The 26,218-nt window shown below is 42.2% G+C and overlaps 1 protein-coding gene across 2 annotated transcripts in view; it reads right to left on the bottom strand.

Moving 5' to 3' along the window:
• Positions 1 to 10,676: 10,676 nt before the first annotated feature.
• The window catches only part of NRP1 (neuropilin 1), a 162,470-nt gene continuing 146,928 nt past the window's right edge, over positions 10,677 to 26,218 (bottom strand). The window contains exon 17 of one of the 2 annotated variants that reach the window (XM_004476153.4): positions 10,677 to 10,903. In XM_004476153.4, coding sequence (XP_004476210.1) covers positions 10,815 to 10,903 — 89 coding nt within the window. In that variant the 3' untranslated portion in view covers positions 10,677 to 10,814. The remainder of the gene's footprint in view (positions 10,904 to 26,218) is intronic. The other variant, XM_058297700.2, reaches the window with a different exon arrangement.

Here is a 26,218-nt window from a genome sequence, read left to right as displayed (position 1 = left end):
CAAGTGAAATAAGCCAGATATAACAGGACAAATATTGTATGATTCCATTTATATGAAATAACTAGAATAGGCAAATTTATTGAAACAAGTAGTAGAATCCAGGTTACCAGGAGTGGGAGTGGAGGGGGGGGACAGGAGGATGGGGAGTTAATGCATATGGGGGTAGGTTCTGTTTGGGGTGATGGGAAAGTTCTGGTAATTGATGTGGTGGGAGTGGCACAGCATTGTGAATGGGAATGTTGAGACGGGAAATTTTATGTTGTATATATGTTTCCACAATTACAAAAAAAGAGAGAAACCGAAGAGACAGTAGCAGTTAGATGCAATACATGATCCTAGAGTGGATCTTATAATGGAGAAGAAAGTGTCCAATAGGACACTATTGGGACAATTGGGAAAAAAATGGAATATAGAGTATATGCTTTATATCAATGTTAAATTTCTTAAACTTGATAAATGTACTGAATATGGCTACATTAGTGAATATAGTAGTTCTTAGGAAATATGCATGGAAGTACTAAGTGGTAAAAGAGCATGTTACGTGTAACATACTCTCACATGGTTAGAAAAGGAAGGATGGATGGATGGAGGGATAGAGAATGATAGAATGATACAACAAATGTGGCAAAATGTTAAAAGTTGGTAAATTAGATATCTAGAAAGTAGGTATATTGGAGTTCTCTGTGTCATTTTTGTATTATTTTTGCAACTTTTCTGTAACTTTGAAATCATTTCAATGTAAAAAATTAACAAGACAAAAACTGTGCATTACCATTACCTTAAAGCCCACTATTTGCAACATCTATCACCATGCATGCTCAGTGAACTCCCATCATGCTTTTAGTGCCTCATCTTTAAATCTGAAACTGCTGAAACTTACCAGGCATTTAAAGAAAACTTCCATCATGAAAAACAAAAACAAAAAACAAAAACTGAAATAGAGACACAGAAAAAAACTAAGAAAAGGAATGATTACAGAGCAAGGAAGGGATCATAGAAATTAAAAAACCAGAATAGCCCCTCTTAGAAAAATTAGAGGATAAGGTAAGAAATACCTCAGGGGAAAAAAAGGATAAAAGGACATATGTAGAATTAGAAATGAAGAAATAGAAAATTATAGATCCTACCAAGAAGTCTAACATCTGACTCTAGGAGTTCTAGAAACAGAGAATAGAGACTGGAATGCACAGAATTATCAAAACAATCATACAAGAAGATCTCCCAGAACTGAAGGGCGTGAATCTCTAGATTGAAAGAGTCCCTGAAGTGCTCAGAAAAATACATTGAGGACTGATAAAGGTCTACGAAAGGGCATAGAGCATGATGGAACTTGTGATGATGAAATGATCATAACAAGGATGGGAAAGAATAGAACTGAATTTCTCAACAGCAACACTAGAAGCCTGAAGACATGGATCATTTACTTCAATATGCTGAAGGAAAATAATTTCTGACCTAACGTTTTATGCTCAGCCAAATGATCAATAAGAATACACTGGTAATCTCATTTAAATGATCTGTTCTGCATACAATTACCTGGTCTCCAAGGTCCTACCCTGTATGCCAGTTAGACCAAGAAAGATCTTTTTACTCTCAGGCATATTTTAAAAACATTTTCAAATCCTCTATTCATCAGCACAGCACTTAGAGAGATAGTGTGTAGCAGAGATCAAATTTATTGAGGTGGCTCAACTTCCTTTTTTCCATTCTCCTGGTTTTGAGCCCCTATATGGTATTATAGATTTGGTGACTTCCTGTTTCTTGGTTTACTCCCTCATTTGGCTGGAGCACATCCTCTGATAGCTTGCTAGGGAAATGGCAAACTCGAGTCCTCATATACCTGCAAATGTCCTTATTGTACACTTATACATTTACTTGACAGTAAATAATCTAAGTAACAAAGGATCCAAAAGTAGGGGATACAACTGTGTAGTTACACAAGCTTAGAGGAACCCCAAGTCAGATGGAAGCAGAATGGAGTGAAATCTGGGTTAGAGGAGATTTTATAGGTGTATGACAGAGGAAATTTTATAGTAATTATAATGGAGTTATTGGCGTATTTGGAGAGAAACTGGGATATGTACAAAGAAATAGAGCAATTATTAGCTCCAGGAAACAAATTATGTAGGAAAGGTGCATTAACTTTCCATGCCAATTGGCTTAGCAGTAAACGATAATTGCATAACCGTATACAATTAACTACTAATATAACTAAATACTGTGATAAACCTTTCTTGGGAGGATGGGGAAGGCAGCAGTGATATGGGCCAGGAGATGTACGTTCTTATATACCATGATGATTAATGGTTAATGTCTAAAATCTTCATATTTTCAAGATGTAATTTTACATTTAAAAAAATTTGGCTATAATTCTAGATGCAAGATTCTAGTACATGTACCTGAACATTGTGACCTTTGTGGAAAAAATTTGCATTTATAATCTGTGTTTAATTGTAATTTTCTGCTTATATTCTGCTTATATCTGTGGATTCAAGTTATTGAAGTGAATACCAATAAAAAAGTGTTGGCCATGTTCATTGGTTATACATGTTTGGAATGTTAACCAAAAAATATATATATTATTTAGAAATATGACTGTAAATACTTGAGGGATCAGTCAAAAGAGTTGATTATAATTAACTCTAGGGAACACACCTAGAACATTGGGATCGGAAGGACAGAAGACTGCCTTTCAGAACTATTTGATTTTTTAAAAACCTTGTAAATTGCAAATATCTGTGTTTGATAAAAATATAAATTAACCAAAAGGAATATTTTCAAGCTATGAAATAGTAAGTTTATTTGATAGATAAGATTGTAGTTGATTTGCATATTAAAATCAGAGCTACACTGGCTGGGGATCAGGCCCTGAATGACTTAAATCGAGCACTTTTGGCATGGATGTGGTTCAGAGTGGCTCTGAGGGCACACAGGTTGTTGTCATAGCTCAGACCTTCCTTTGCAGTGGGGAAATCACATCTCCTTGGCAGTACATTTTGGGAATCCCAAAGTTTTCATTGATAATTTCTGCTATTCTCTCGCCACCGTCCCACTCACTTTTTACACTTAAGGTTGCGTAGTCACATCAAAGAGCTCTGGCTCATCCTTTGGGTTCTGACTTTTGACAAGACTAGGCCCATTTCGAGGATGACCTCCAGTGTAGGACAATTCTGAGTGTAAGTCCCTTGCATTATTCAATCAGACACATGCTTATTGAATACTTACTGTATTGAGGGCAGTTCTCAGCCCAGAGAACTGAATGTAAACAAGGCAAGATTCCTGATTTCCAGGAGAGTTGGACGTGCATTAGCCATCATGCCCACATTAGACACTTCATTTTAATAGACAAATTGAAACATACTGAATTTTTGTTTAAGTGCTGTGGAAGCACTGCTTAGCTTGGGTGCCCTGGAAGACAGAGCCCCACTAGGTGCTGATGCCTATGGAGTGCTACCCTTGGCCAGCAATAAGGACAAAAGGAAAGGAAAAATGGAAAGTGGAACATGGCCTATTTGGGGCATCTCCTGATAACTTACAAGACCCACTGTATCCGGAACAATCCATGGGTGTGTGTTTGGGGCTGGAAGGCAAGGCATTTCTCTACTGGCTCTTGCCTGTCTTGGATTCACAATTGGCCAAGGTTTACCCTGGGTGAGAGTTGCGTGGCCTGACACCCCATCCCCGCCAGCCTTTGAGCAATCCAGATTCCGCTCACCACAGGGAGCTTCACTGGGGCTGGAAGTGATGGGAGAAGCCAAACCCTCCAAAGGGCTGGTCAGGTGGGGCCCGTGGGAGCTATCGTCCCCACCTGGGCTCCCATCACGGTTTGCGTGCTGCTGGGGGTGTGAGCAGATGAGGTGATGGCATGGGTGGCAGCCTCTGCAACAGGGAGGACATGGGTCAATACAAACTGGGAAGGTGCAATAGAGTTTATTTCCATTCCTAACCCCAACCAATTCCACCCTCTGAGAAGGAATGACCATAAACAGTTGGGTTTGTCGATACTAGCAGTTCTGATGGTTGCTCAGGAAGTGTGATAGCCTCTTTTTTTTGGCCTAAATAAAATAAAATAAAATAAAATAAATTGAAATAAATCCTCTCTCAAACCAGGACAAATAGTCTTGACAAAGGGGTCTTTGTGGGTCTTTTTTCACTGTAGCTACCTCAGTATCTGGCACTCAGTAATGTCTGTTGAATGGAAAAATGAATTAGTTTATTGGACATCAGTATATTCCCATTGATTTATTAAATTAACTGACAGGACAGAAAGAAATCAGAACTCTGGCTCAGTTGTTTTCAAGCCTCAGTATGCACATGTGCCACTGGGGTGCTTACGAGGGCTGCAGATCCTTGGTGTCCCCTGCTAGAGGGTCTAATTCAGTAGCTCTGGGGCAGAGGCAGGAATTTGCCCTTCAACAGGCACCTCAGGTGATCCTGGGGCAGGAAGTTTGTGGATCATAATAAGAGAAATGTTGCTGGATGGTTCCAATAATTTGTGACATGCTGCTGAGGCAGGTTAGTAAAGGGAAAAGAGGAGAAGACAAGTCATAGCTGGGACAGAGAACATGGCTGTGAGATCCCACCCGGAAAGCCCCCGCTATTAAGAACAAAGCCAGGGGCGGTGGACTTGGCCCAGTGGTTAGGGCGTCCGCCTACCACATGGGAGGTCCGCGGTTCAAACCCCGGGCCTCCTTGACCTGTGTGCAGCTGGCCCATGTGCAGTGCTGATGCGCGCAAGGAGTGCCCTGCCATGCAGGAGTGTCCCCTGCGTAGGGGAGCCCCACGTGCAAGGAGTGTGCCCCGTAAGGAGAGCTGCCCAGCGTGAAAGAAAGTGCAGCCTGCCCAGGAATGGTGCTGCACACACGGAGAGCTGACACAACAAGATGATGCAACAAAAAGAAACACAGATTCCCGTGCCGCTGACAAGAACAGAAGCGAACAAAGAGGATGCAGCAAACAGACACAGAGAACAGACAACCGGGATGGGGGTGGGGAAGGGGAGAGAAATAAATAAATAAATAAATCTTTTTAAAAAAAGCAAAAAACAAAGCCAGGAGAAGTGGGTGTGGCTCAAGCGCTTGTGTTCCCACCTACCACATGGAAAGTCCTGGGTTCAGTTCCAGGTGTCTCCTAGAGAAGACAAGCAAGACAGTGAGCTGGTGCGGCAGGCTGGTGTGATGAGCTGATGCAACAAGATGACACCACAAGGAGACACAAAAAGGAAACATGATGAGAGACACAACAAAGCAGGAATCAGAGGACCACATGGGAGGTCCCAGGTTCAGGTCCCAGTACCTCCTAAAGAGAAGATGAGTGCACAACGAATGGACACAGAGAGCAGACAGTGAGCGCAAGCTGTGGTGGTGGTGGTGGTGGTGGTGGCATTAAATAAATAAATAAATAAATAAATAAATAAATAAATAAATCTTTAAAAAAAAGAACAAAGCCAGAAAGACTGGCCCATGAGGTCCCATTTGGAACTCAAAGCTAAGAGCCTAGAGGCCCAGTCCACAAACTGCCTTGTGGATTTGCCTGTGGAAAAGACCAGGCTTTGTGTGTACTGGCAGCAAAGACTGCACCTAGAGGCCCAGCTGCACAAACCACATTTTCCTTCCTATGCACACACGTCTGGAGCAGCACTTTCTACAGAAAAAGGAACCTCACAGCCACAGTCACAACCAACCTGTAGATGTGCGGCTGTCCAAGCAGCCTGACCTGAGAAGCTGCGAAGTCCCCGCTCCACGCCCAAATACCCTGTGCCAATGGTTCATTCCCACAACAGCCGTGAAGCCCTTACCTTGTCCCAGGCAGCGGCCCAGTGCAGGAGGCCAAGGGTGCTTAGACAGAGCCGTCATAGGGTGTCCCGTGCCTGCACTTTCTTTGGGTAAAAATGCAGCCTTGCTCCCTGTGAACCCAGAGGTCAGACCCAGGGCTGGGGGCTCCCGGCAGAAAGTGAGCAAAGTGAGCAGGGGAGGGTTGCCAGAAGGGATGAACCTGTAAAAATGACTTTTGTCCATTGGTATCGAAGAAACTGTGCTGAGAAAGCTTGTTTCCTAGAATCACTGACTGTGAGAAGCTTTGCTCTTGGACTTGTTTCAGTGGGGTTGGGTAGCGTGATTCCTGCCTGGGGTATTGAAGGCTTGTGGGTCATTGGACAGAAAGGGCAGCCTTGGTTTTCACGTTTATCTTAACCTCCACATTGCCCTTAACTTTGCAGTTTCCAAGGAAACAGGGCCCTGAGTCCGCTTCTTAGCCCTGCTGTCATCAGGGAACCAGGTGATGATGTTTCTAATGAAAAAAAAGAAACCATTTCTAATGCGACATGGCCAAGACCACATGAAGAACGATTCTCCGAAAGCCACACCACAGCTGCAAATCCTTGGCCAGCCTCTCTCCTCCTGAGTGACGTCTGCTTTCTTACCTAATGACAACTGCTTTCCCATGAGGTCCCCAGCCCTGTCCACTTCTCCTCCTGACTAAGGAGGACTCTGCACCCAGCCTCTCTACTGCCCCTGCCTCAGGACAGTGTCCAATGGACAGCTCCTTCACCTTCCCCGGCCCTCCTGACAACCATCTGCACAAGCCCAGACCTTGCAATAAGCCCCAGCCTTCCAACTCTCAAGGTGAGACCCTGCCCCCCCGAGTGTTCCCTCATCATTGATTAGCAGGTTAATGACCTGAAATGTGCTTGGCTACAGGCTTGTTTCTGGTGGTCCTTTCCTGATGGGCTGTATCAAAAGGCAGAGTTTGGCAAAAGCCGGATTTTCCCCTCCCAGGATGGTCCTGGTCAATGTTTTATAACTGTATGTCTAGAAGAAAAAGGCCATGGTTTGTAAGTGCTGGGATAGATACTCCCACCTGCTCAGTTTCCAGCTACCCTATGATTTCCCTGGACGCGGAGGTGGGAGGAGACAGGCAGAGGCAGCTTTCGGGCATCTGTTCATGCTGGCTCTAGCTTGCCGCTGCCGCCTTCTCATCCACCTTCTTCAAACAAGAACTTTTTTTTCTTATAGAATTTTCCAGTTTCTTTCTTGGTGGGGTACTTGTGGTCTTTTCTTTCCCTGGATTAGTGAGAGGATTCTGGCACCTAGCAAGTTCTGAGGAATGTCACGACTGAAATAGAAACTTGCTGACAGAGAATGCTCATATAAAAATTGGCAAATGGCACAGAGTTCAGAGTTTTAGAGACCAGTAATTGCCCATCCATATGCTACTGTCAGTTGCTTCATGGCTAGGGCTGGGGCCAAATGATTTCATCCTAGAGAAGAGAAACTCCTCCTCTTTGCTATCAACACTGGTTCATCTTGCTTTGGCCTGGGCTTAAATCTACAAAGGCTTCAGCAAGAACTGATTTTTTTTTTTAAATTCTACAAAGAGAATTCTCTTTGTGAAATACCTATGAAGTAATTATAGATAATGGTTCATAATCCTGCAGCTACAAATTCAGTCCCTTGATTGAGAAATGAATTCCCTATCTGCTACTACAAGACCTCAAGACCTCCTTATGGGCTGGGCTGGTGAATTTATACTGGAAAGACTTAAAAAGTGTCACTAGATCCCTTCTTAGCCTGACTGGACAATGGAGCAGGGTTCAAGGAAACAGATGCCTGAATTCGAGGCAAATTTTAAACAAGATAACCAGAGGCTTCTTATCCTCTTGGAATTCTGGGAATGTGCAAGTGTGAAAAGCCAACAGACCAAGGTGGAAATACCAGAGTTAAAAGAAAACAAACCAACCAACCAAAAACATAGCTTTTCAGTTTGACAAGACAAAGAAAGTAGACCTCACTGTTATTAGTACCTTTCTCAACAAACTTGTGCTGGAGATACCCAAGTGAAGCTCCCGTCTATTGGAGGAGGTAAGTATGTGTGACAGTCTTTTGCCCCTTTGCTCTTAGGTCCTATTCTAGAATTTTCCCTGAAAATTGCATTTCCCAGCTCCCTTTGCCAACTGGCTTCCATCCAAAATAAGACGTAGTAGGTACTGGCTGGAGATTGGCGCGAGGTTGTCAGGGAGATGCTGGGGTATTTATCCCCATCTCTCCCTGTTTGGGGCAGTGGGCTCTGGAACCAAGTCCTTTTTCCTTCTTCCCTCTGGCCCTGTGGCTGCTAGAGGCTTCTTACTGAAACTTAAATCTGTTGCCTCCTTGTGCCCTCTTTGGCTTATCAACTCTCCTGACACCTTTGTAACCAGCCCACTGCATTAAAGCCCTTCTGTTGAACTACCTGGAATGGGCTTTAGAAAGGACACAAATAGTTGTCGAGTTAAAGCAATACTTGATGCTCACAGAGCCCGTGCAGGAGCTCCAGGGGCCTGGACGGTGGTTCTCACTCCTTGGGAGGGCTGGCAAGCTGCAAACAAAACAGGAAATTTGAGTTGGGACTTGAGGAATAAGGAGGGAAGTCCCAGGCAACCAAATGAGGAGGAGGAAGAGGAGCATGTTCTAGGCCTTTGCAGAAAGCAGAGCAGGGTGACAGAATATGGAGATCGGGAGGACTCTCAAATCCTCAAAAACCATGGAAGAATGGGTTGGGGCACAAAACAAGCTGACTTCCCAAACTTTAAATAGAATCACGTTTCTCTGACTGTGGGTGTCACTACTGCCGAAGAAGCCTCTATTTCCCCAGGACTTGAGGATGGGAAAAATCACCTGGATCTAAATGGAGAAAATAAGAATTGCAGCCTCCTACTCTACTAATTCAAAGAGCTGCCTTATCAGAGACCACTGGGGAAATTTTAAACAGTGCTTTACATACAAGACCTATCTTAGGTAAAGTCTCTAAACTGTAAGGTGCTTTATTGTAAAAAATCAGATATTGCCCTTCTTGAGTATTCACTTCTCGCTTGCCTCTGTTTTGCTGGGGGCGGGGTGGTGTTGGAGTGGCTGGGGAGAAATCTCAGAAGTCATTGATGAACAAACCCGCATCAGGAATTGGCAGCAACCCAGACCGTATCTGTTTAATTTTTTTCTTTTTGACAGTAAGACAAATGGCACTTGAAATTTAACTTACTCATCGCCCACTCCCAAAATATTTATGTGCACAAGGCAATGGCCGCCTTTCTGCCTGATGCGGAGGGGGGTTGTGTGTGTCACAGCTTCCAGTTTTGGAAATAGGACCTAGAGACTGCTCCCCACCTCCCACAATTATTGATTAAAGCATAAACATTTGCTTGCCTTAAAGCATGTTAGTTACATTTTTATGCTGCCATGCAGCTTTCTTTAGTAGCAAGGCATGGTATGTTTTCAAAGATGCTTCCTGTTCATTTATCACTTAATACTCCCACATGACTCTGTGAGGCCACTGAGGCCAGTGGAGAGAGCTTATTACTTGCCCAAGAGCCTCCAATAGACTTCTTTTAAAAAAATAAATTTTATTTTACTTATTTCTGCTCCCCTCGTTGCTTGCACTCACTGTCTGCAAGTCTTCTTTTTTTAGGAGGCACTGGAAGCCAAATCCGGGTTCTCCCACTGGGAGGAGGTGCTTAAATAACTTGAGCCACCTCTGCTCCCTCCAAGAGACTCTTATCACACCCAGAGTTTGCACCCAGGCCTCTTTATTTTGGGTTGGATGTTTTCTGCCATTCCATGGTCCAGACTCCAGGGCCAACTTTCAATAAACCACAGCAGCTGCCAGGTGGGACATGGTGAAGTGTTTCACTTAGGTGATGCTTTAGGAGACAACGCTCAAGGAGAGAAGCTTGACCATGGACAATGCCTCCAGAGCGACCCTTTCTTACTATGACTATGAACCACTTGACCTCAGAGAGAAATGGCCTTCTGACCCCTGCTGGTTGTGACCGGGTATACACCGAGCATCAGGGATTGTTTCAGAGCTGATGCCAGAAACTCTCCAGCAATGACTGGACCAGAAGTTTCAAGAGAGGTAGCTTTTACTCAGTTCCGATAAAACAGATGGATGGATGGAAACCAAAAATCACCCTGCATGTAGCAATTAGGGAGCAACCAAGTAAATATTAAGGGAGAGCCTTGCTATCAATATTTACCTAGTGGATTGATGCACAGAGGATGCACTTTATGGAATATGAAGGTGACCAGAGAGGCAGAAACGGCTCAACTATGGTACAGGGTTGCAGTCAGGGAAGAGGGAAGGGTTGCCTGCATTGTTTAACCTAATGTTAAACAGCACAGCAGAAGCAATCAAGGGTGATTAAGCCAGGAGATGATGGTAAGCAATAACATAAGGACTCGTTAACATGAAGAATTCCTTGAAGGAAAGGGGGAGGAAATAAGTTATACATTCTGGTCAAGAGTTCTTGCCTAAGAATCCTGCATATTTAAGTCCTGCGTATCAATAATTTAAATTAAGTAATTATTTATCAAAATAAATATTTTGTTCCTTTGCTTTTTCAACTAGGACAAAGGATCTCAAGGACCACTTCCTCAAATCTTGGGGCAATGTTTCCAAACTGTAACTTTGCTTGTTGTCTTTTGTACATGTAACCTAATATATTTTTTAATCTATTAATATCTAACTATACCTCAGAACGGGATAGTCTCAAAAGTATTGAACACAAAAAATTTGCCAGTCAGTTTGGGTAGTTCTGCGATTAATTTATTTAAATTAATTAATTCTAATAAAATCACTTAATTATATTTCAATTATTGGATTAATTAATTGAACATGCTAAGGCACACTGCGATTCTTCAGGAGAGATATAGCTGTATATAGCATTTCCCAAATCCATTAGCCTTTTAATAGAAGTGTCTTAAAACAAGCGATATTGCTTAGATGTCTCTTGGGGGAGAGCCCTTCTCTCCAGTTTCTCTTCTTCAGTCATTCCACTTCTTCAGTCAGCTGTGACTGGGTTCCCACTGCAACACTTTGTCCTCCCTTCCTTCAAGTGTGGAATGAGATGGCCACCAGCTGTTTGTCTGGGCACCTTTGAACGAGAAAGTGAGAGGCCCTGCTACATCACTGAAGACCACTTCTCCCCTTCCCCTCGACATGCTCCTGAGCAGATAGTAGTGGCCCTACCGAGGTATTTCTATCCTTACATACTAGAACAGCAGGCAGACACATTGGCACTTAATAAATAAAATGCATTGTTCCTCAACAAAAAGGGACCACTTTTCAGTTCCACTGGGGTGGCACTGGATGCTGATATGTTTTTCTAAGAGCTAATGAAATGTGAAGCCTCTTAGGATTCTGGGAATTTGCAGGGTCACCTCTCCATGATTTAATATTACATGGATCCTGAATTTTCCTCCTGGTCGCTTCTGAAATCTTCTTGTTCTCCACCTCATTCTGTATCCTTCCTAATAATTCCACCCAAAACTGTGCAGAAATGGGAAAAATTAGTTCATGAAAAAGGGTCTTGTGCAAAAGGGGTTAAAGCAAATGGTTGTGAATTTCAGAGGTCCTCTTTCTTGGGTAGGAGCTGTGTTTCACTGCTGCCTTAACCCCTAGTGTTTTGGGCCACCTGGTCAGGTGATTATTACCTCTGTGCTTTCTCTGTCAAGAAAGGATATAGCACCCACACAGAGGTGTTTGGAAATGAGTTTGAAAAATAAACAAAATCCACAAAAAATGTAAGGTCATATCTTGAAAAGTGACTGTCATGGACCTTAATAGGATTTTTTTTTTTTTTTTTTTAATTTTCCAAATGAATCCATCGCTTCCTTCCCTGGTGGTGAAAGACACTCATACAGGTTACGTCCTTTAACGTTAAATTCTAGATTTGGCATATTTTCAAGCAAAAATGAATGAATGCCTTGGCTATGAATCAGTTTTAATCAATTTACTGACATTGAGATTGAAAGGGGTGATATGATAGTTCAACTGCAGCTCTTGTTGGAGGGGACACCAAGGCGCTATCACTGCTCTCTTGCATCTTGGTAGTTGTTTGCCTGACCCTGGATTTGGAGCACACGCCAGGAAGCCTCTGGATGGAGCCAGTCCAGATCCTTTGACCCAGGGAAAGCAGGGATTGCATAATACCACTCCCTCCTGGGAAGAGCCACAAGGAAGAGACCAAAGACCAGAAACTCTGCCTTGCCTTAGGCGTGAGGATGGCCTGCCCATGGGGTTAGGCTAGGACAAGAGAAAGAAATCTGTACTGCTAAGTCCCCCCAGATGGATGGGTTTTTAGTGTAGGGCTGGGAAGGCCAGGGAAAGAGGGAGCAAGGGTCTCCTGTACAGCTGGTGAGGGGAGGCATACAGTCTGAGCTGCCAAGGCAGACTACTCAGCTCCACCACTCACTTGCCATGCCACCTTTGGCACATGATTTCACCTCCTTGTGATTCAGTTTCATACTTTGTAAATGGTGATGATGATGATGATGATAGTAATACCTAATTCATAGTGTCATTTTAAGGGTTAAATAATATGTGCATGTTCATTGTTTAAAATAGCTCCAGTCGCATAAGAAGCTCTTAACAAATAGCAGTAATATTAATATTATCAATCCAAAATAAATAACAGCAGTTATTAGGGGGTTGGAGTGAGGAAGGAGCAAAGCAGGGAAAAACAAGGAGGAAGGGAGAATGTTCCTAAATACTTCAGCAGTAGGGTAGAAGGGGGTGTTGTGTAAGTCTTAGTTGGCCAGGGCTGCTATGACACACAATGAACACTGGTTGGCTTTAACATCAGGAATTTCTTGGCTCACAGTTTGGAGGCAAGAAGGTGCAAATCAAGGCATCCGCAGGCCATGTTTTCTCTGAAGTCTGTAGCATCCTGTTGGTGGCTCCCTGCTAATCAATCTCTGCTTCTGACACTTGGCCCTCAGGCCCCTTGATCTGCCCCTGGCTTTCTGTTTCTGTGTCCAAATTCCCTTTGCTTGTAAGGACTACAGTCATACTGGATTAAGACCTGCCCTGTTTCAGTTTGGCTTCATCCCAACAGGATCTCAAAGATCCAACTTCTAAAAGAGTCCCCAACCACAGGACCTGAGGTTAGGACTTGAATGTGTCTTTGTTGGGGGTATGATTCAACCCAAGGCAGTGGGGTTGGGGGCTTTCTGATAAGAGCTATCTGTTGAGAAGTTCCCAGTGCAGGAAATAGCTCTTAGAAGTTCTCTCTTTCTAGGTTTGCAATAATTAACAAGCTGTGACTCAGTTCCCTCTGACATGCATTGAGAAAAGACAAGGCCCACCATAAACTTATGTGTCTGAAAGCCCGGCACTTCCCCAAAAGTTGAACAAAGAAACCACATGGAAACGGGAGTGAGGGGAGATAGAGACCTTCATGCCCTGCAGATCAAAGGAAACCTGCTCCTCCAGCATTCCAAGAAAACATAACTCCCTAGCCATTTCAGGGAAAATCTTCACTTGTAGGGCTTCCTATTGGCCCCTGCACCTAACTCAGACCCTCAACCCCCTCCCACTCTATCATTTCCCAGCCTAAAAATGTACTGTATAAATTCAAATTCCCCCTTTCTAGAAGGGGGCTGAAGTCTCTCTTCAGACCCCCACCATGCTGGCAGGGGAGCTGAAGTCTATTCTTCAGACCCCCTCCATTGGGAGAGCTTCCCAATAAACTTTCTGCTTGCAATCAGTCTCCATGTTCCAGTGAGTGCCCCCCTTTTCTCCAACCATAGCTTTGTAGGGACTTGGAGGGGTTGGATAATATACAATTTCATTTTAACTTGTTTGGTACGATGTGACTTTTAATAACTTCTCTGCCAGCTCTCTACCCCATCCCCAACTAATACGTACATTTCTCCAAAACTTTCAGCAAGACTCTGCCGAAACAATTGCCTATGTGCATGGTTACTTGGGGGAATTGACTGGGAAGCTGCTGCACTGCCTATTTAGGTGGGTGGAGTGTGATGTGGAGAGAAGGCCCTGGGACAGGAGATGAGACTCCAGTGAGACGGAGAAGCCGACAGATGCAGAATGGCAGGGAGAGGCCTCTCAGAGAGACTTGGGCGCAATGTTGGAGGGCTGGAAATTCCACTGTATGTGGGATGGGGTTTTTGGAGCTATTGTTAATGAGATACTTAAGGAAAGAAGACACCTTAAGGGTGGGAATTTGGCTGACACTGGTTCTGTTTTTATTTTCCTGCTCGAACTGGATTCCTGTTTTTCAACCCTGCCCTGAGGCTAGTCCTTGTCATCAGCTGTCAGAGCTCATTGCACCTCCCATCTCAGCTTGCTGCTTCCCTGCGGCCTGTTATATGGTAGATTGAGTCATGTGCCCCAGGAAAAGACAAATTCTTAATCTTAATCTGCATTCTTGTGGGTGTAAACCGGTTTGCAAATAAGACCATTTGAAGATGTGTTAACAGTTAAGGCATGAACTCATTTGCAATAGGATCTTCTAAGCTCCTATTTTGGTGTGGTTCCACTGAACTGTTGGGCCTTAAAGTCCTTTACAAACCGAAGAAATTCAGAGTTAGTTGAGAAAGCCATCAGAAGGAGCCACCATGGGATCACCATGGGACAGGAACCAGAAGCGGAAGCCAAGGAACCCCAAGGATGGTGGCGAGTCAGCACCAGAACCCGCAGACTTCAGCAAGAGCGCATGGCTTTGCCAACACCTTGGTTCTGGACTTTTAGCCTCTGAAACCATGAGTCAATTAAATTCTTATTGTGTAAGCCAGCACCTTGTGTGATATTTGTCATAGCAGCTCCAGCAATTTCCGCAGCCCCCTGCTTCCAGTGATGCCACCCACTGCCGATTCCGCTCTGGTACATGCCCACAAAGACAGATCCAAGATTTCTCCACATCGACCTCTTTCCTGAGCTCCAGATCAACATCCCCATTGCCTGTTGGACATTACTTGGCTTATGCATTCCAGTAAGACTTTGGAAGACCTACTAAGTGCTAGGGCCTGGGATGTAGTAAAGGACAAAACAGACATGAGTCCTGCTCTCATGGCTCAGAGATGGACAATAAAGAGGTACCCAAATAAATTATATCATTAAATATCCTAATAAGTGTGATGTGGGGCCACAACAGGACCCACTAAAGAGAGCTTTCAAAGAAAAAAAGAATATATACTGCTTTTAAGGAATGAAAGAGTTTGATTGAAAGGTCTATGTAGCTGGACCTCAGTGAGAATGAGGTGAAGCTAAAAATAGGGACAAACCTCTTATTATTAACTTATTATAGCTGTATTATTTTATCTATGAAGCATCAAATCATGCAGTACCTTTTGGACCATATGTTTCAGGCATCTATTGCTGTGTAATAGAACTATCCCAAACATAGTGGCTTAAAACAAGAATGGTCTTTTATTTCTCACAATTTAATAGGTTGCCTGAGTCAGCTGGCCAGTTCCTCTTCTCCATGGTGGGTGACTGAGATAATGTGGCTGCGTTTATCTGGGAGCTCACTTGGTGCTGTAAGGTCCAAGGTGGGCTCTTATCTTCTAGGTTCCCTCTGCTCACAACCTCCCGGCATTCATTAGTCTTGATGGAGCTTCTTTACAGTATGGTGACTGGCTTCCAAGAGGACAGTCCCCCATGTCCATGCTTATCAAGCCCCTGCTTGCTAGTTGTCCGGCTAAGCCCAGAGTCAATGTGGGAGGGGAATGCAAAAGGGCATGGAGAGCAGGAGATGTGGCTCCTTGAGGACCTTTAATGAAATAATGCACCATTCCATGGAAAGAGGACCAGGTTTTATGCTAAAGGCCATGGGACATTGTGAGTATTTGAAAGCAGGAGATTGATGATTCAACTCACATTTTTAAAGGAATGGAGAATGGACTGAAAGAATGTTTTCTTATTACCTCAAGCTCGTTTTGTTTCAGAGTGACATTGTTTCTCCCCCACCCCCCTCAATTAGCTCCCCCTTTGACCCTCATTTTAGAATGGCTGGCAGAGCCGTACTTTCAGCCAGTCAAGCTAGAAAATAAAGATCATCTTCATCTCTTTCGCATCTCCATTGTTGCCGCATTCTTTCCTCTTCACCTCCACCATGTCCCCCACACCTATTCTCTTTATTCCCATGGTCACCAGTTCAGATCCTCCTCACTTTTCCCCTGACAGACCCCTTTGTCTTTCCTCCTAACTTTACATGCCTCCCTATCAAATTACTTTTGCCAAATTATTTTTTTCTAAAGCAACCTATGTAATTCATTGCCCCACACCTCAAGTGTCTCTCCATTGAAATAGATGAAAGTCAGTTGTAGAGATTTTCAAGATCAGCTAGTTCACCCCTGCCCTCACTTGAGAGGCATCATGGGACTTGGAGAGGTAAGTAACTGGCTCAGTGTCACATCTGTGGGAGCATCAAAACTTATCCCCTACTCTTTTGACTTCAAGCCTAGTGTTATTTTTTTTTCCTAAGAAAAAAATTGTACAATTTTCTAGGTGTTTTAGACATATTACCAATTTAGTCTTCACAACCAATCTTTGAGTTGGATAGTTTTACCTTTATTTTCTTAGAGGAGTAAACTGAGGCTCAGCAAAACTAAGTAACTTGGACAAAATTACACAGTGAGTAAAAAAGGAAACTGGTGTTTAAATTTTGGGCTGCTAGATTTCAAAGCCCATGAAATTTCTTCTTCATCATTCTGTCATTCATATTTCCCCTACAAATCTACAAACCATTGGAGGGTGTAAACTGAATCTTTTAAAACTTTTTCTATCACATAGTATATTGCATAGTAGGTGCTTCATGCATATTTGTGGAAGATAGGAAGGCAGGAAGGCAGGAAAAAAGAAAGAAAGGAAAGAAGTGGACAAATACCCAGTCTCCTTTGGTAAAATCCATTGTTCTTCTCCTCTATACTAAACAGTATCCAGAATATTATTTATCAGAAAAAAAAAGCAAAGTACAAGCTTATATTACTGTTCCTTGATGTATTTCTGGTTTCTACCTTCTTTTTGTGTGAGGAAATATGCATATATTGATTCAAAATAGTCTTTGTTTACAAGTTAGCAGGAGATATGAAGAGTTAATGAAAAGTTTCTACAAAAAAAATGATCTCCATTGCTTAAATAGAACCATATGAGTTCATAAATAACATTTAACAACACAGAGCAATCAAAATACCCATTGCTAATTAGGGGAGAGAATTGACTGAAGTGTTACTGGACAAATATTAACATTTTGCTTTGTTTTACCTCGTTGAACAATCTTTTGTTTATTTCCGAAGTGAAACGGAATCTCTTGAATTTAAGATCTAAGAGCACTCTAGTTCATTTAAGTAATAGATCAATGTGTGTGAAGCTTTTTTCACTTATGGTTTCTGCCCAACTTCCCCCCAAGAATGGTGAGAGGGGCTTAATGGCAGTGCTTGACATGTGCCTTGCAGAACATGCTCTCTGGAGCTTGGGATAAGAGTCTCAAGTGACGGCAACGCAGCATGACAAATAGGCTGTTCTGCGCCAGGAGGTGCCCTTTCCCGTGCGATTTCATAATAAGAACACTTTGTGCTTGCAGATGTCTATCTGTGGAGCTGTATTTTAGTAACACTCTTGCCATCCCCTGCGTTCCCCCGGGTCTGAGGAATGGCTGGCTGCTTCCCAAGGTAAGCAGACATTGAGTGTTGGCACAGCTCAGGGATTGCACTTCTCCGCCCGGGGCTCTCAGTGAATGAAAAGGGAATTCTGAGCATGATGGAAAAATTGAACCTAGGACTAATCTTTGCGTTTAAAAAGCTCTTTTTTTTTTGAAGGGGCTTAACTGCAAAGTGCTTTGCCTATTACATATTCCCATAGGCTAAAAGGCGGGCAAATGGAGGACCTTGCAACAGGAAATTATAAATCAGAACGACATCACGGAGTAACATTGTCAAGTAGCGGGAAAAATAATACCATTTTTCAAGATGACCTTAAGAGTCCAAAATGCTGCCAGGTGAGGCAACGGAGTGAGCTTGCCTGGCAAGAAGCCTCATTTGACCTGTCAGAGAGCCAAAAGTGTCTGCCAGCCACACTGGCTCAAGTGAACTGGTGGGAGGAGATTGTTGGGTTTCTGGGCGGTCAGGTAGAGGATGAGAGGCTGGAGGCAGGCCCCTTAATTCTGGCCTCTGTTTGCAAGCCTCTGCTGTCGAACGTGAGGTTCTTTTAGGGTGGTTTCTAGAACAGAGGTGCTGTTGAGGCCATTAGCATTTGGGCATTTTTGTCAGTAATTGTTCCTTTCATGTGATTGATACAGGTCAATAGCACTGTCCAGGGAAGTGTCATCATCTAGCCCCCAAATCACGGCACCTTATACTTTATGGATTACGCCATTTTTTTAAAAAAAATATTTTATTTATTTCTCTTCCCCACCCCACCATTGTCTGCTTTCTTGTGTCCATTCGCTGTGTGTTCTTCTGTGTCCACTTGCATTCTCAGCGGCACTGGGAACCTGTGTCTCTTTTTGTGGCGTCATCTTGCTGTGTCAGCTCTCCATGTGTGTGGCACCACTCCTGGCGGGTCGCACTTTTTTGCGTGGGGGCGGCTCTCCTTGCGGGGTGCACTCCTTGCATGTGGGGGCCCCCCTATGTGGGGGACGCCCCTGCGTGGCATGGCAGTCCTTGAGAACTGCAGCACTGTGCATGGGCCAGCTCACCACAGGGGCCAGGAGGCCCTGGAATCGAAATCTGGACCTTCTATAGGGTAGGCGGATGCTCTATCAGTTGAGTCCACGTCTGTTCCCTGGATTATGCCATTTTTAGCCATTCATTTCCTAGCACACTGAGCTTGTACTTTGTGCCAGGCAGTTACAATATTTTGATTCACTCTTTAATCCATGTGGACTGACAATTTATTGTTTGGAAAGATACACACTTCTACTGAGAACTATTTTGGAAATAGGTATATAGGCAATATGTTTTTGGTTTTCCTACCTCCCTGCTGGTGGAGCCCTTTCCCCCTTGTTAGTACTTTCTCTAGGTAACCAAGCTCCCTTCCTCCAGTGAGAGCTGGAGAAAGAGAAAATAGCTGTTTCCTCTTCCTGAGAACACACCCTGCACTGGGCCTGCTCCCTCTCTAGAATGTTTCCTTGCCTTGAGGCTTCATCTCTAAGAACTATGCTATCCTTCAGGGATAGTTGGTAAAACTCTGATAATAGAATAAACCAATTAGTACCAGTGTTTCTAAGTAGCTAATCCTTTATCTTCTTAGTAATACAGTATAAGTACCTTAAGGAGGAGAGTGGGCATGTGGAACGTAAACTTATAATAATGTAAATTATATATATACACACACACACATATTTAGTTAGTTAGAAAGTAGGAGATATTAATTTGATTTATTTATTTTTAATAAAAAGATCTCTCGAGAAGTGGATTTGGCCCAACAGATAGGGCGTCCGCCTACCACATGGGAGGTCCGAGGTTCAAACCCAGGGCCTCCTGACCCATGTGATGAGCGGGCCCATGTGCAGTGCTGATGCACACAAGGAGTGACGTGCCATGCAGGGGTGCCCCTGCATAAGGGAGCCCCATGCGCAAGGAGTGTACCCCGTAAGGAGAGCTGCCCAGCGCAAAAGAAGTTCAGCCTGCCTAGGAGTGGTGCTGCACGTACGGAGAGCTGACACAGCAAGATGGTGCAACAAAACAAGGCACAGATTCCGTGTGCCACTGACACAAGCAGACACAGAAGAACACACAGCAAATGGACACAGAGAGCAGACAATTGGGGAAGAGGGGACGGGCAAGGGGAGAGAAATAAATAAAAAATAAATCTTTAAAAAAAAAAAAGGTCTCTCATGATCCCACCCTAAGGGTCTGTTTTACTTTGTGAAAGCTGCTGGGAGCAATATACCAGAAATGAGTTTTTTTTTATACTGGGAATATATTAAGCTTACAATTCCATGTTTGTTAAAATGTCCACATCAAGCCATCACCAGAGATTGTCTCACCAAAAGTCAGCTTCTGGCAATCCTGGACTCCTGCCCCATGGCAAGGCAAGATGGCAGCCTCCAGGCTCCCTTTCTCCCAGAGCTCAGCTGTGGGCCATCAGGTATATGGCTTGTCTGGCCCTTCTCCTCACTTCGGGCTGCTCCCCTGATTCCAGCCTCCGGCCTCTCTCTCAGCATCTCGGGTTTCTCTGTCTTTCTGCAGCAGTAGGCAACCCAAAGTCCTTTCTCTCACATAGCAGGTGCAAATGGCAGCTGTCTCTTTGTGTGTCCGCTTATATAAGACTCAAGCAAGTGGGCCGAGACCCAGCCTCACTCATGTAGTCCAATCAAAGGCCCTAAAGCGATGTAATAAAAATGACCTAATTGAAAGATCCCCTAACTGAATCCAATTCAATCAATGGATCCAACACCCACAGGAATGGATGAGTTCTGACAGCATGATCTTTTCTGGAATTCACAAAAGCTTCAAACTGTCAGAGGGTGTGAGAGACATCAGGCAGGCTGGGGGTTCCAAGGGAATAGGATACAAACTCCCGTTTTAGGGACTGCCATGAGAGTGTACAGAACCAGAGACTTGTCTTCCCTTTCCAGTCTAGAATAATTTCAATTCCATCTTTCCTTGCCCCTCCTCCCCCAAAATGCTTTCTCTCACCTGACTCACTCTGAGACACTTAATGGTAATTTTTAAGGGGCTTTATGTTTTTACAAAGTTCACTTCAGCTGCTTTTCATCTAACAAAAATGCTGAAGGCAATGAATTACAAGGCTGGCTGCTTGTTTAAAATTAGGGAAAAAGGAAAATCTATATAAAACAAGCACAAGTTACTATTCAATCAATTACCTTGGCACACCTGTTTTTCCATCACTAATATTAGTTTCTTTTATTATTGTAATTTTTTAAAATACGGACAATTACAGGTAAGAAAATAATTGTCATCAGTATTCTTACTATTGGAACATTAAAGGTATAATATAGATTGATAAATAGAAATATTTTTTCATAAATGAGATTTATTATAGATGCAGTTTTAGTGAAAATTAATTTGAATTAAGGAAAAACACTTGAATTACGGAAAATTACTGAATCAGCACAGAAAACCTCATAGTCAATGCAAAAGACTGAAAACTTTCCCAAGAAGATCAGGTACAATACAAGGACACCTGCTTTCATGACTGCTATTCAACATTGTGCTGAAAGTTCTAGCCAGAGCAATCAGGGGGAAAAAAATGTATCCAAATTGAAAAGGACAAAGTAAAACTATTTCTATTCATGATTGACATGATCTTATACACATACAATCCCAAAGAATCAAAAAGAAAGCTGCTCTTGGAGCAAACAAACAAATTTAGCAAAATTGCAGGGTATAAGATCAATGCAGCAAAATAAGTTGTGTTTCTATACACCAGCAACGAACAATCCAAAAAGGAAATCAAGAAAACAATTCTATTTACAGTAGTGACTAAAAGAATAAAATGTCTATGAATAAACTTAACCACAGATATGAAAGACTTGTACACTGAAAAACTACCAAACTTTTGAAAGAAATTTAAGGAAAACACCACCACCTAAATAAATGGAAAGACATCCTATGTTCATGTGCTGGAAGACATATTATTGTAAAGATGTCAGTACTACCCAAAGTGATGTGTAGAATCAATTCAAACTTGATCTTAATTCCAGCAGTCATTTTTGCATAAATAGAAAGGCCAATCATCAAATTCATATGACATGGAAAGGGACCCCGAATTGTCAAAATAATCTTGAAAAGGAAGAACACACTTCCAAACTTATTACAAAGCTACAGCAATCAAAACAGTGTGGTACTGGCATACAACAGATATACAAAGTAATGGAATACACTGGAGTGTCCAGAATAAACCTATATTATCTAGGGCCCTTTGAAAAAAAATTTTTTTTTAGGATTTATTTTTCGAATTTATTTTCTCCCTTCCCATCCCCCTTTCCCCACCCTGCTATTTTTGCTGTCTGTGTCCATTCACTGTGTGGTCTTCTGTATCTACTTCTCTTTTTTGTCTTTCCTTCTCATTTTTTCTCCTCTAGGATTCACTGGGATTCGATCCTGGGGACTGCTGATGTGGAGAGAGGTTCCCTGTCAGCTTCGCCACCTCAGTTCCTGGTCTCTGCTGCGCTTCATCTTGACTCTCCCTGTTGTCTCTCTTTTGTTGCGCCATCATGTTGCTGCATGACTCACTTGCGTGGGTACTGGCTCACCGCACGGGCACTCAGCTCGCTGTGCAGGCACTTGTACAGGCACTTGGCTTGCCATGTGGGCACTCATGCAGGCACTCAGCTAGCCACAAATGCACTTTTGCTCACCATGCGGGCACTGGCTCACCACGCAGGCATGCTTTCTCTTCTTTTTTATCAGGAGGCGCCAGGGATCAAAACCGGGTCCTCCCATGTGGTAGGCAGAAGCCCTAACACTTGAGCCACATCTGTTTCCCCCCATTGAATTTTGACAAGGCTGACAAGTCCATTCAATAGGGGAAGAATCCTGTCTTCAATAAATGGTGCTAAATGACCTAAATAGATGAGCTAAAATCATAAAACTCTTAGAAGAAAATATAGGGGAAACTCTCCAGGACCTTGTATTAAGCAATGGATTCTTAGGTATTACAGCAAATACATAAGCAACAAAAGAAAAAAATGGATAAACTGGACTTCATAAAAATGAAAAGTGTTATCAAGAAAGTTAAAAGACAACTGACAGAATGGGGAAAAATTGTAAATGATGTATTTGATAAGGAACTAAATTCAGAGTATATAAAGTAATCATACAACTCAACAACAAAATGAAAAACAACCTGATTTAAAAATGGACAAAGGACTTGAATAGACATTTCTCCAAAGATAATATACAAATGGCCACAAGCACATGAAAGGATACTCAACATCAATAGACATTAGGGAAATGCAAATCAAAACCACAATGAGATATTACTTTACACCCACCAGAATGGCTATTATTAAAACAACTGAAAATAACAAGTGTTAGTAAGGATGTGGAGAAATTGGAATCCTCATGCATTTTTGAAGGAATGTAAAATGGTCCAGCCACTGTGGAATACAGTTTGACATTTTCTAAGAAGTTTAATGTAGAATTATCATATGACTTAGCAATACCACTCTATGTATATACCACAAAGAATTGAATGCAGGCACTTAAACAGACAAGTGTATACCAATGTTCATAGTGGCATTATTCACAATAGCCAAAAGGTGGAAACACCCAAGTGTCCATCGACAGATGAATGGATAAAGAAAATATGGTCGATTCATACAATGGAATGCTGATCAGCCATAAAAAGGAATAAAGTTCTGATACATGCTATAGGGGTGAACCTGGAAAACATTATGCTAAGTGAAATAAACCACACACAAAAGAACAAATACTGCATGATTCCACCTATATGAAATGCCTAGTATAAGCAAATTCACAGGTTCAGAAAGTAGATTAGAGGCTACCAGGGGTGTGGGGAAGGAGAAATGGGAAGTGTTTGCTTTAAAGGGTAAAGAGTTTCTATTTCAAGTGATGAAAAGCTTTAGTTATGGAAGGTAGGTGTTGAGGATTGAGTCATGTACAAAGACATGTTGAAGTCTTAAGCCCTGGACCTGTGGGTATGAACACCTTTGTAAGTAGAACCTTGGAAGATGTTATTATTTGTTAAGGCGTGAGGTCATTTGTGCATAGGGTCTTCAAAGATCTCATTAGGATGAGGGGAAATTGAATCAGGGTGGGACATAATGCATATGAACAGTGTCCTTATCAGGCTGGGGTAATTGCCACACAATCAGCCAGTAGAAGTCAGAAGTCAGAGAAAGCCATGAGAAGAGACCAAGGAGACAAATCACCGTGGTTGGAGGATGAGATGTAAACCAAGGAGCCCCAAGAAATGTAACAGGTCAGCACCAGGACACTGCAGGTTCTGTTAAAAGCACAGCTTGATTTTGGACTTCCAGCCTCCAAAACCACGAGACAATCAATTTCTGTTGCTTAAGCCAACTATATTGTGCCATTTGTCATAGCACCTCTAGCAAACTAAAACAGTGATAATGGCAGTGCGACATTGTAACAGTAATTAATGCCACTAAATTGTACACTTAAGAATGGCCAAAATGGCAAATTGTTATATACAACCAAAATTATTAGCAATGTCAGTTTCTAAAAGATCATTTTATGTTCAACAAAGATTAGCAAAAATTTTAGGAGTTAGAGTTGTTAAAAAACAAAAGAAGTATTTTAATTTAAAACAATATATACTGATTCCTTGCTCTGAAAGAAGAGGGCATTGGAAAGATGAATACAATCTTAGTTTCTGTCACCTCACTCTCCTTATATCCTGATATATATTTTTTAGATAATTGTTTTCATTATCCAAATTTATAACATTCACAGTCTGTAGTGTAACTTTAATTCCCAGTATAACTTAGAATTCATCCTTTTAACACTTTTTCCATTCACAACTTCCTTATTTTTGATTCATTTCTAAATTGTGTGGATTTGATTGTCAAGCAGTTCTTTCAATAGCACTTCATAGGAACTGCACTCCCAGTGTTTCTTTGTGTCTTTTTCAATAACATCCTGGCATATTTTTTTTGGTGGTGTTACACTTTCTTTCTCTGAAAACTTTGTGGGTTTATGCTTTTGTTTTGAATGGAAACTTGTATATTGCTCCGAAGAAGATAGACAAGACTAATTATTTGTCCTTATTTCCTAGTAATTTGTTTTTATTCTTTGAATGCCTGAAACATTGTTTTAGTATTCTTGTAATTCAAAAGTTTAACTAAGATATAGTTCAGTGCTTATTATTCTATATCACATTTTCCTGAATCACAGTATTTGTTTCAATCAGCTGATTCAGTATCATCTTTATTTCAAGAAAATTGTCTTGTGTTATATCTCTCAGTACATCTTCTGTTCCTTTAGTTGGGGTCGCTAACTTAGGAGCACAAAATATCTTTATGTTGGGTTGCTTCTTTAATCTATATTTTTGTTAATCAAAAGCTTGAATAGCTTTCTTTTTCACCTGTGGTTATCATAATTATCTCAATGATTTCCTCTTATGTCAGTAATTCTATTTTCAGCAGTATTTTACTTGTTCTTGAGTTATTTGCTATGTTTTAAGCTATTTCATCCCTCAATTTGTCTTCTTAAGTCTGCAGGTCCTATTTTTGCCATATATAGTTATTTTATCTAATTATGAGCTTTTGGTCTTTATATTCTCTAGGTAGTATTTATAGTTAGTAAATCACTGTTATTTCTTGATTTGTGTTTCTTCTATCTTATTTATTTTTTTCCATAATGTTTTTGCATTTTGCTGTTGATTGCTTAGTGCCAGGGTGCTTCTTTTCATCTTGTTCATGCTTGGACCACTCTGCCTGGTTATTCTCTTTCCTCTGATATATAGTGAGTAATTCTTGACTCTTTTCCCATTAGGTGTGAGAAAATGAGAAAGGGAGGAGATAAGACTCTCTTGGTCTGTGTGTAGTCTTTGTTAGAATATCCGGGCTTGGTTCTCTAGGCTATGATTTTGTTAAATATCCCAAGTTAGATCTCTAATCAGGTATTACAAGTGATGATGGTTTAGATCTACAGAGGCCAGAATAGCAGTGATCTAAACCATGTAGAAGTTTATATTTCTCTTACATGACTAAATGTAAGCAGTCCAAGTTGACATGGCAATGGTGCTGTGGTGTCAGGGATCCAGAATGATTCTATCAGGTAGTCTGTCAAGTTTTATCTTCATCAAAATGGCAGCTCATCTCCTACCCAAACTTTCACATTCAAGCCACATTCCTGGGGGAAAGAGGATGGAAAGAGTATGGTCTTTCTTTTATGATATGAACCTGAGTTTTCAAACATCATTTCTCCTTACATATGATTGACTAGGACATGGTCACATGGCCAGACTTAGCAGCAAGATAGGTTGGAAATACAGTCTTAATTCTGGGGAGTCATGTGTGCAGTGGAGGTTCTGTTATAAAAGGAAGAAATTGGAAAATCAGTAGCTCTACATTACCAGGTTTTCCTCCACCTAATGGTGGGATGTAGCTCATTCCCAGGGTGGGGGTACCCTTGGACTTCAGATGGTTTCCCAATGCAGAGAGTTAGCTCCATGTTTCTCTGGACCTCCATCCCATCAACTTCTTCCCACTAGTTTTCTACTTTTTCTCAGTCAGAAAAGGAAAAGGAAAAGGATGAGGCAGCCTTTCAGTTTGCCTAACTCCAGGTATGGGGCTTGCTTTAGTTTCACCATGAAATGAGTTGACTTAACAAGGGGAATTAACCAGCTTATAGTTTTGTGGTTGAGAAAAATGTCCAAATCAAGACATAATCAAGGGAAGCAGATTGGCTCAATTGATAGAGCATCTGTCTACCATATAGGAGGTCCAGGGTTCAGCACCCAGGGCCTCCTGACCCATGCGGTGGGTTGACCC

Source organism: Dasypus novemcinctus, chromosome 5, assembly GCF_030445035.2.
Source record: "Dasypus novemcinctus isolate mDasNov1 chromosome 5, mDasNov1.1.hap2, whole genome shotgun sequence".
Taxonomy (NCBI): Eukaryota; Metazoa; Chordata; class Mammalia; order Cingulata; family Dasypodidae; genus Dasypus; species Dasypus novemcinctus.
The sequence above is the reverse complement of the archived record's forward strand: the minus strand, read 5'-3'. Positions and strand labels throughout refer to the sequence as shown.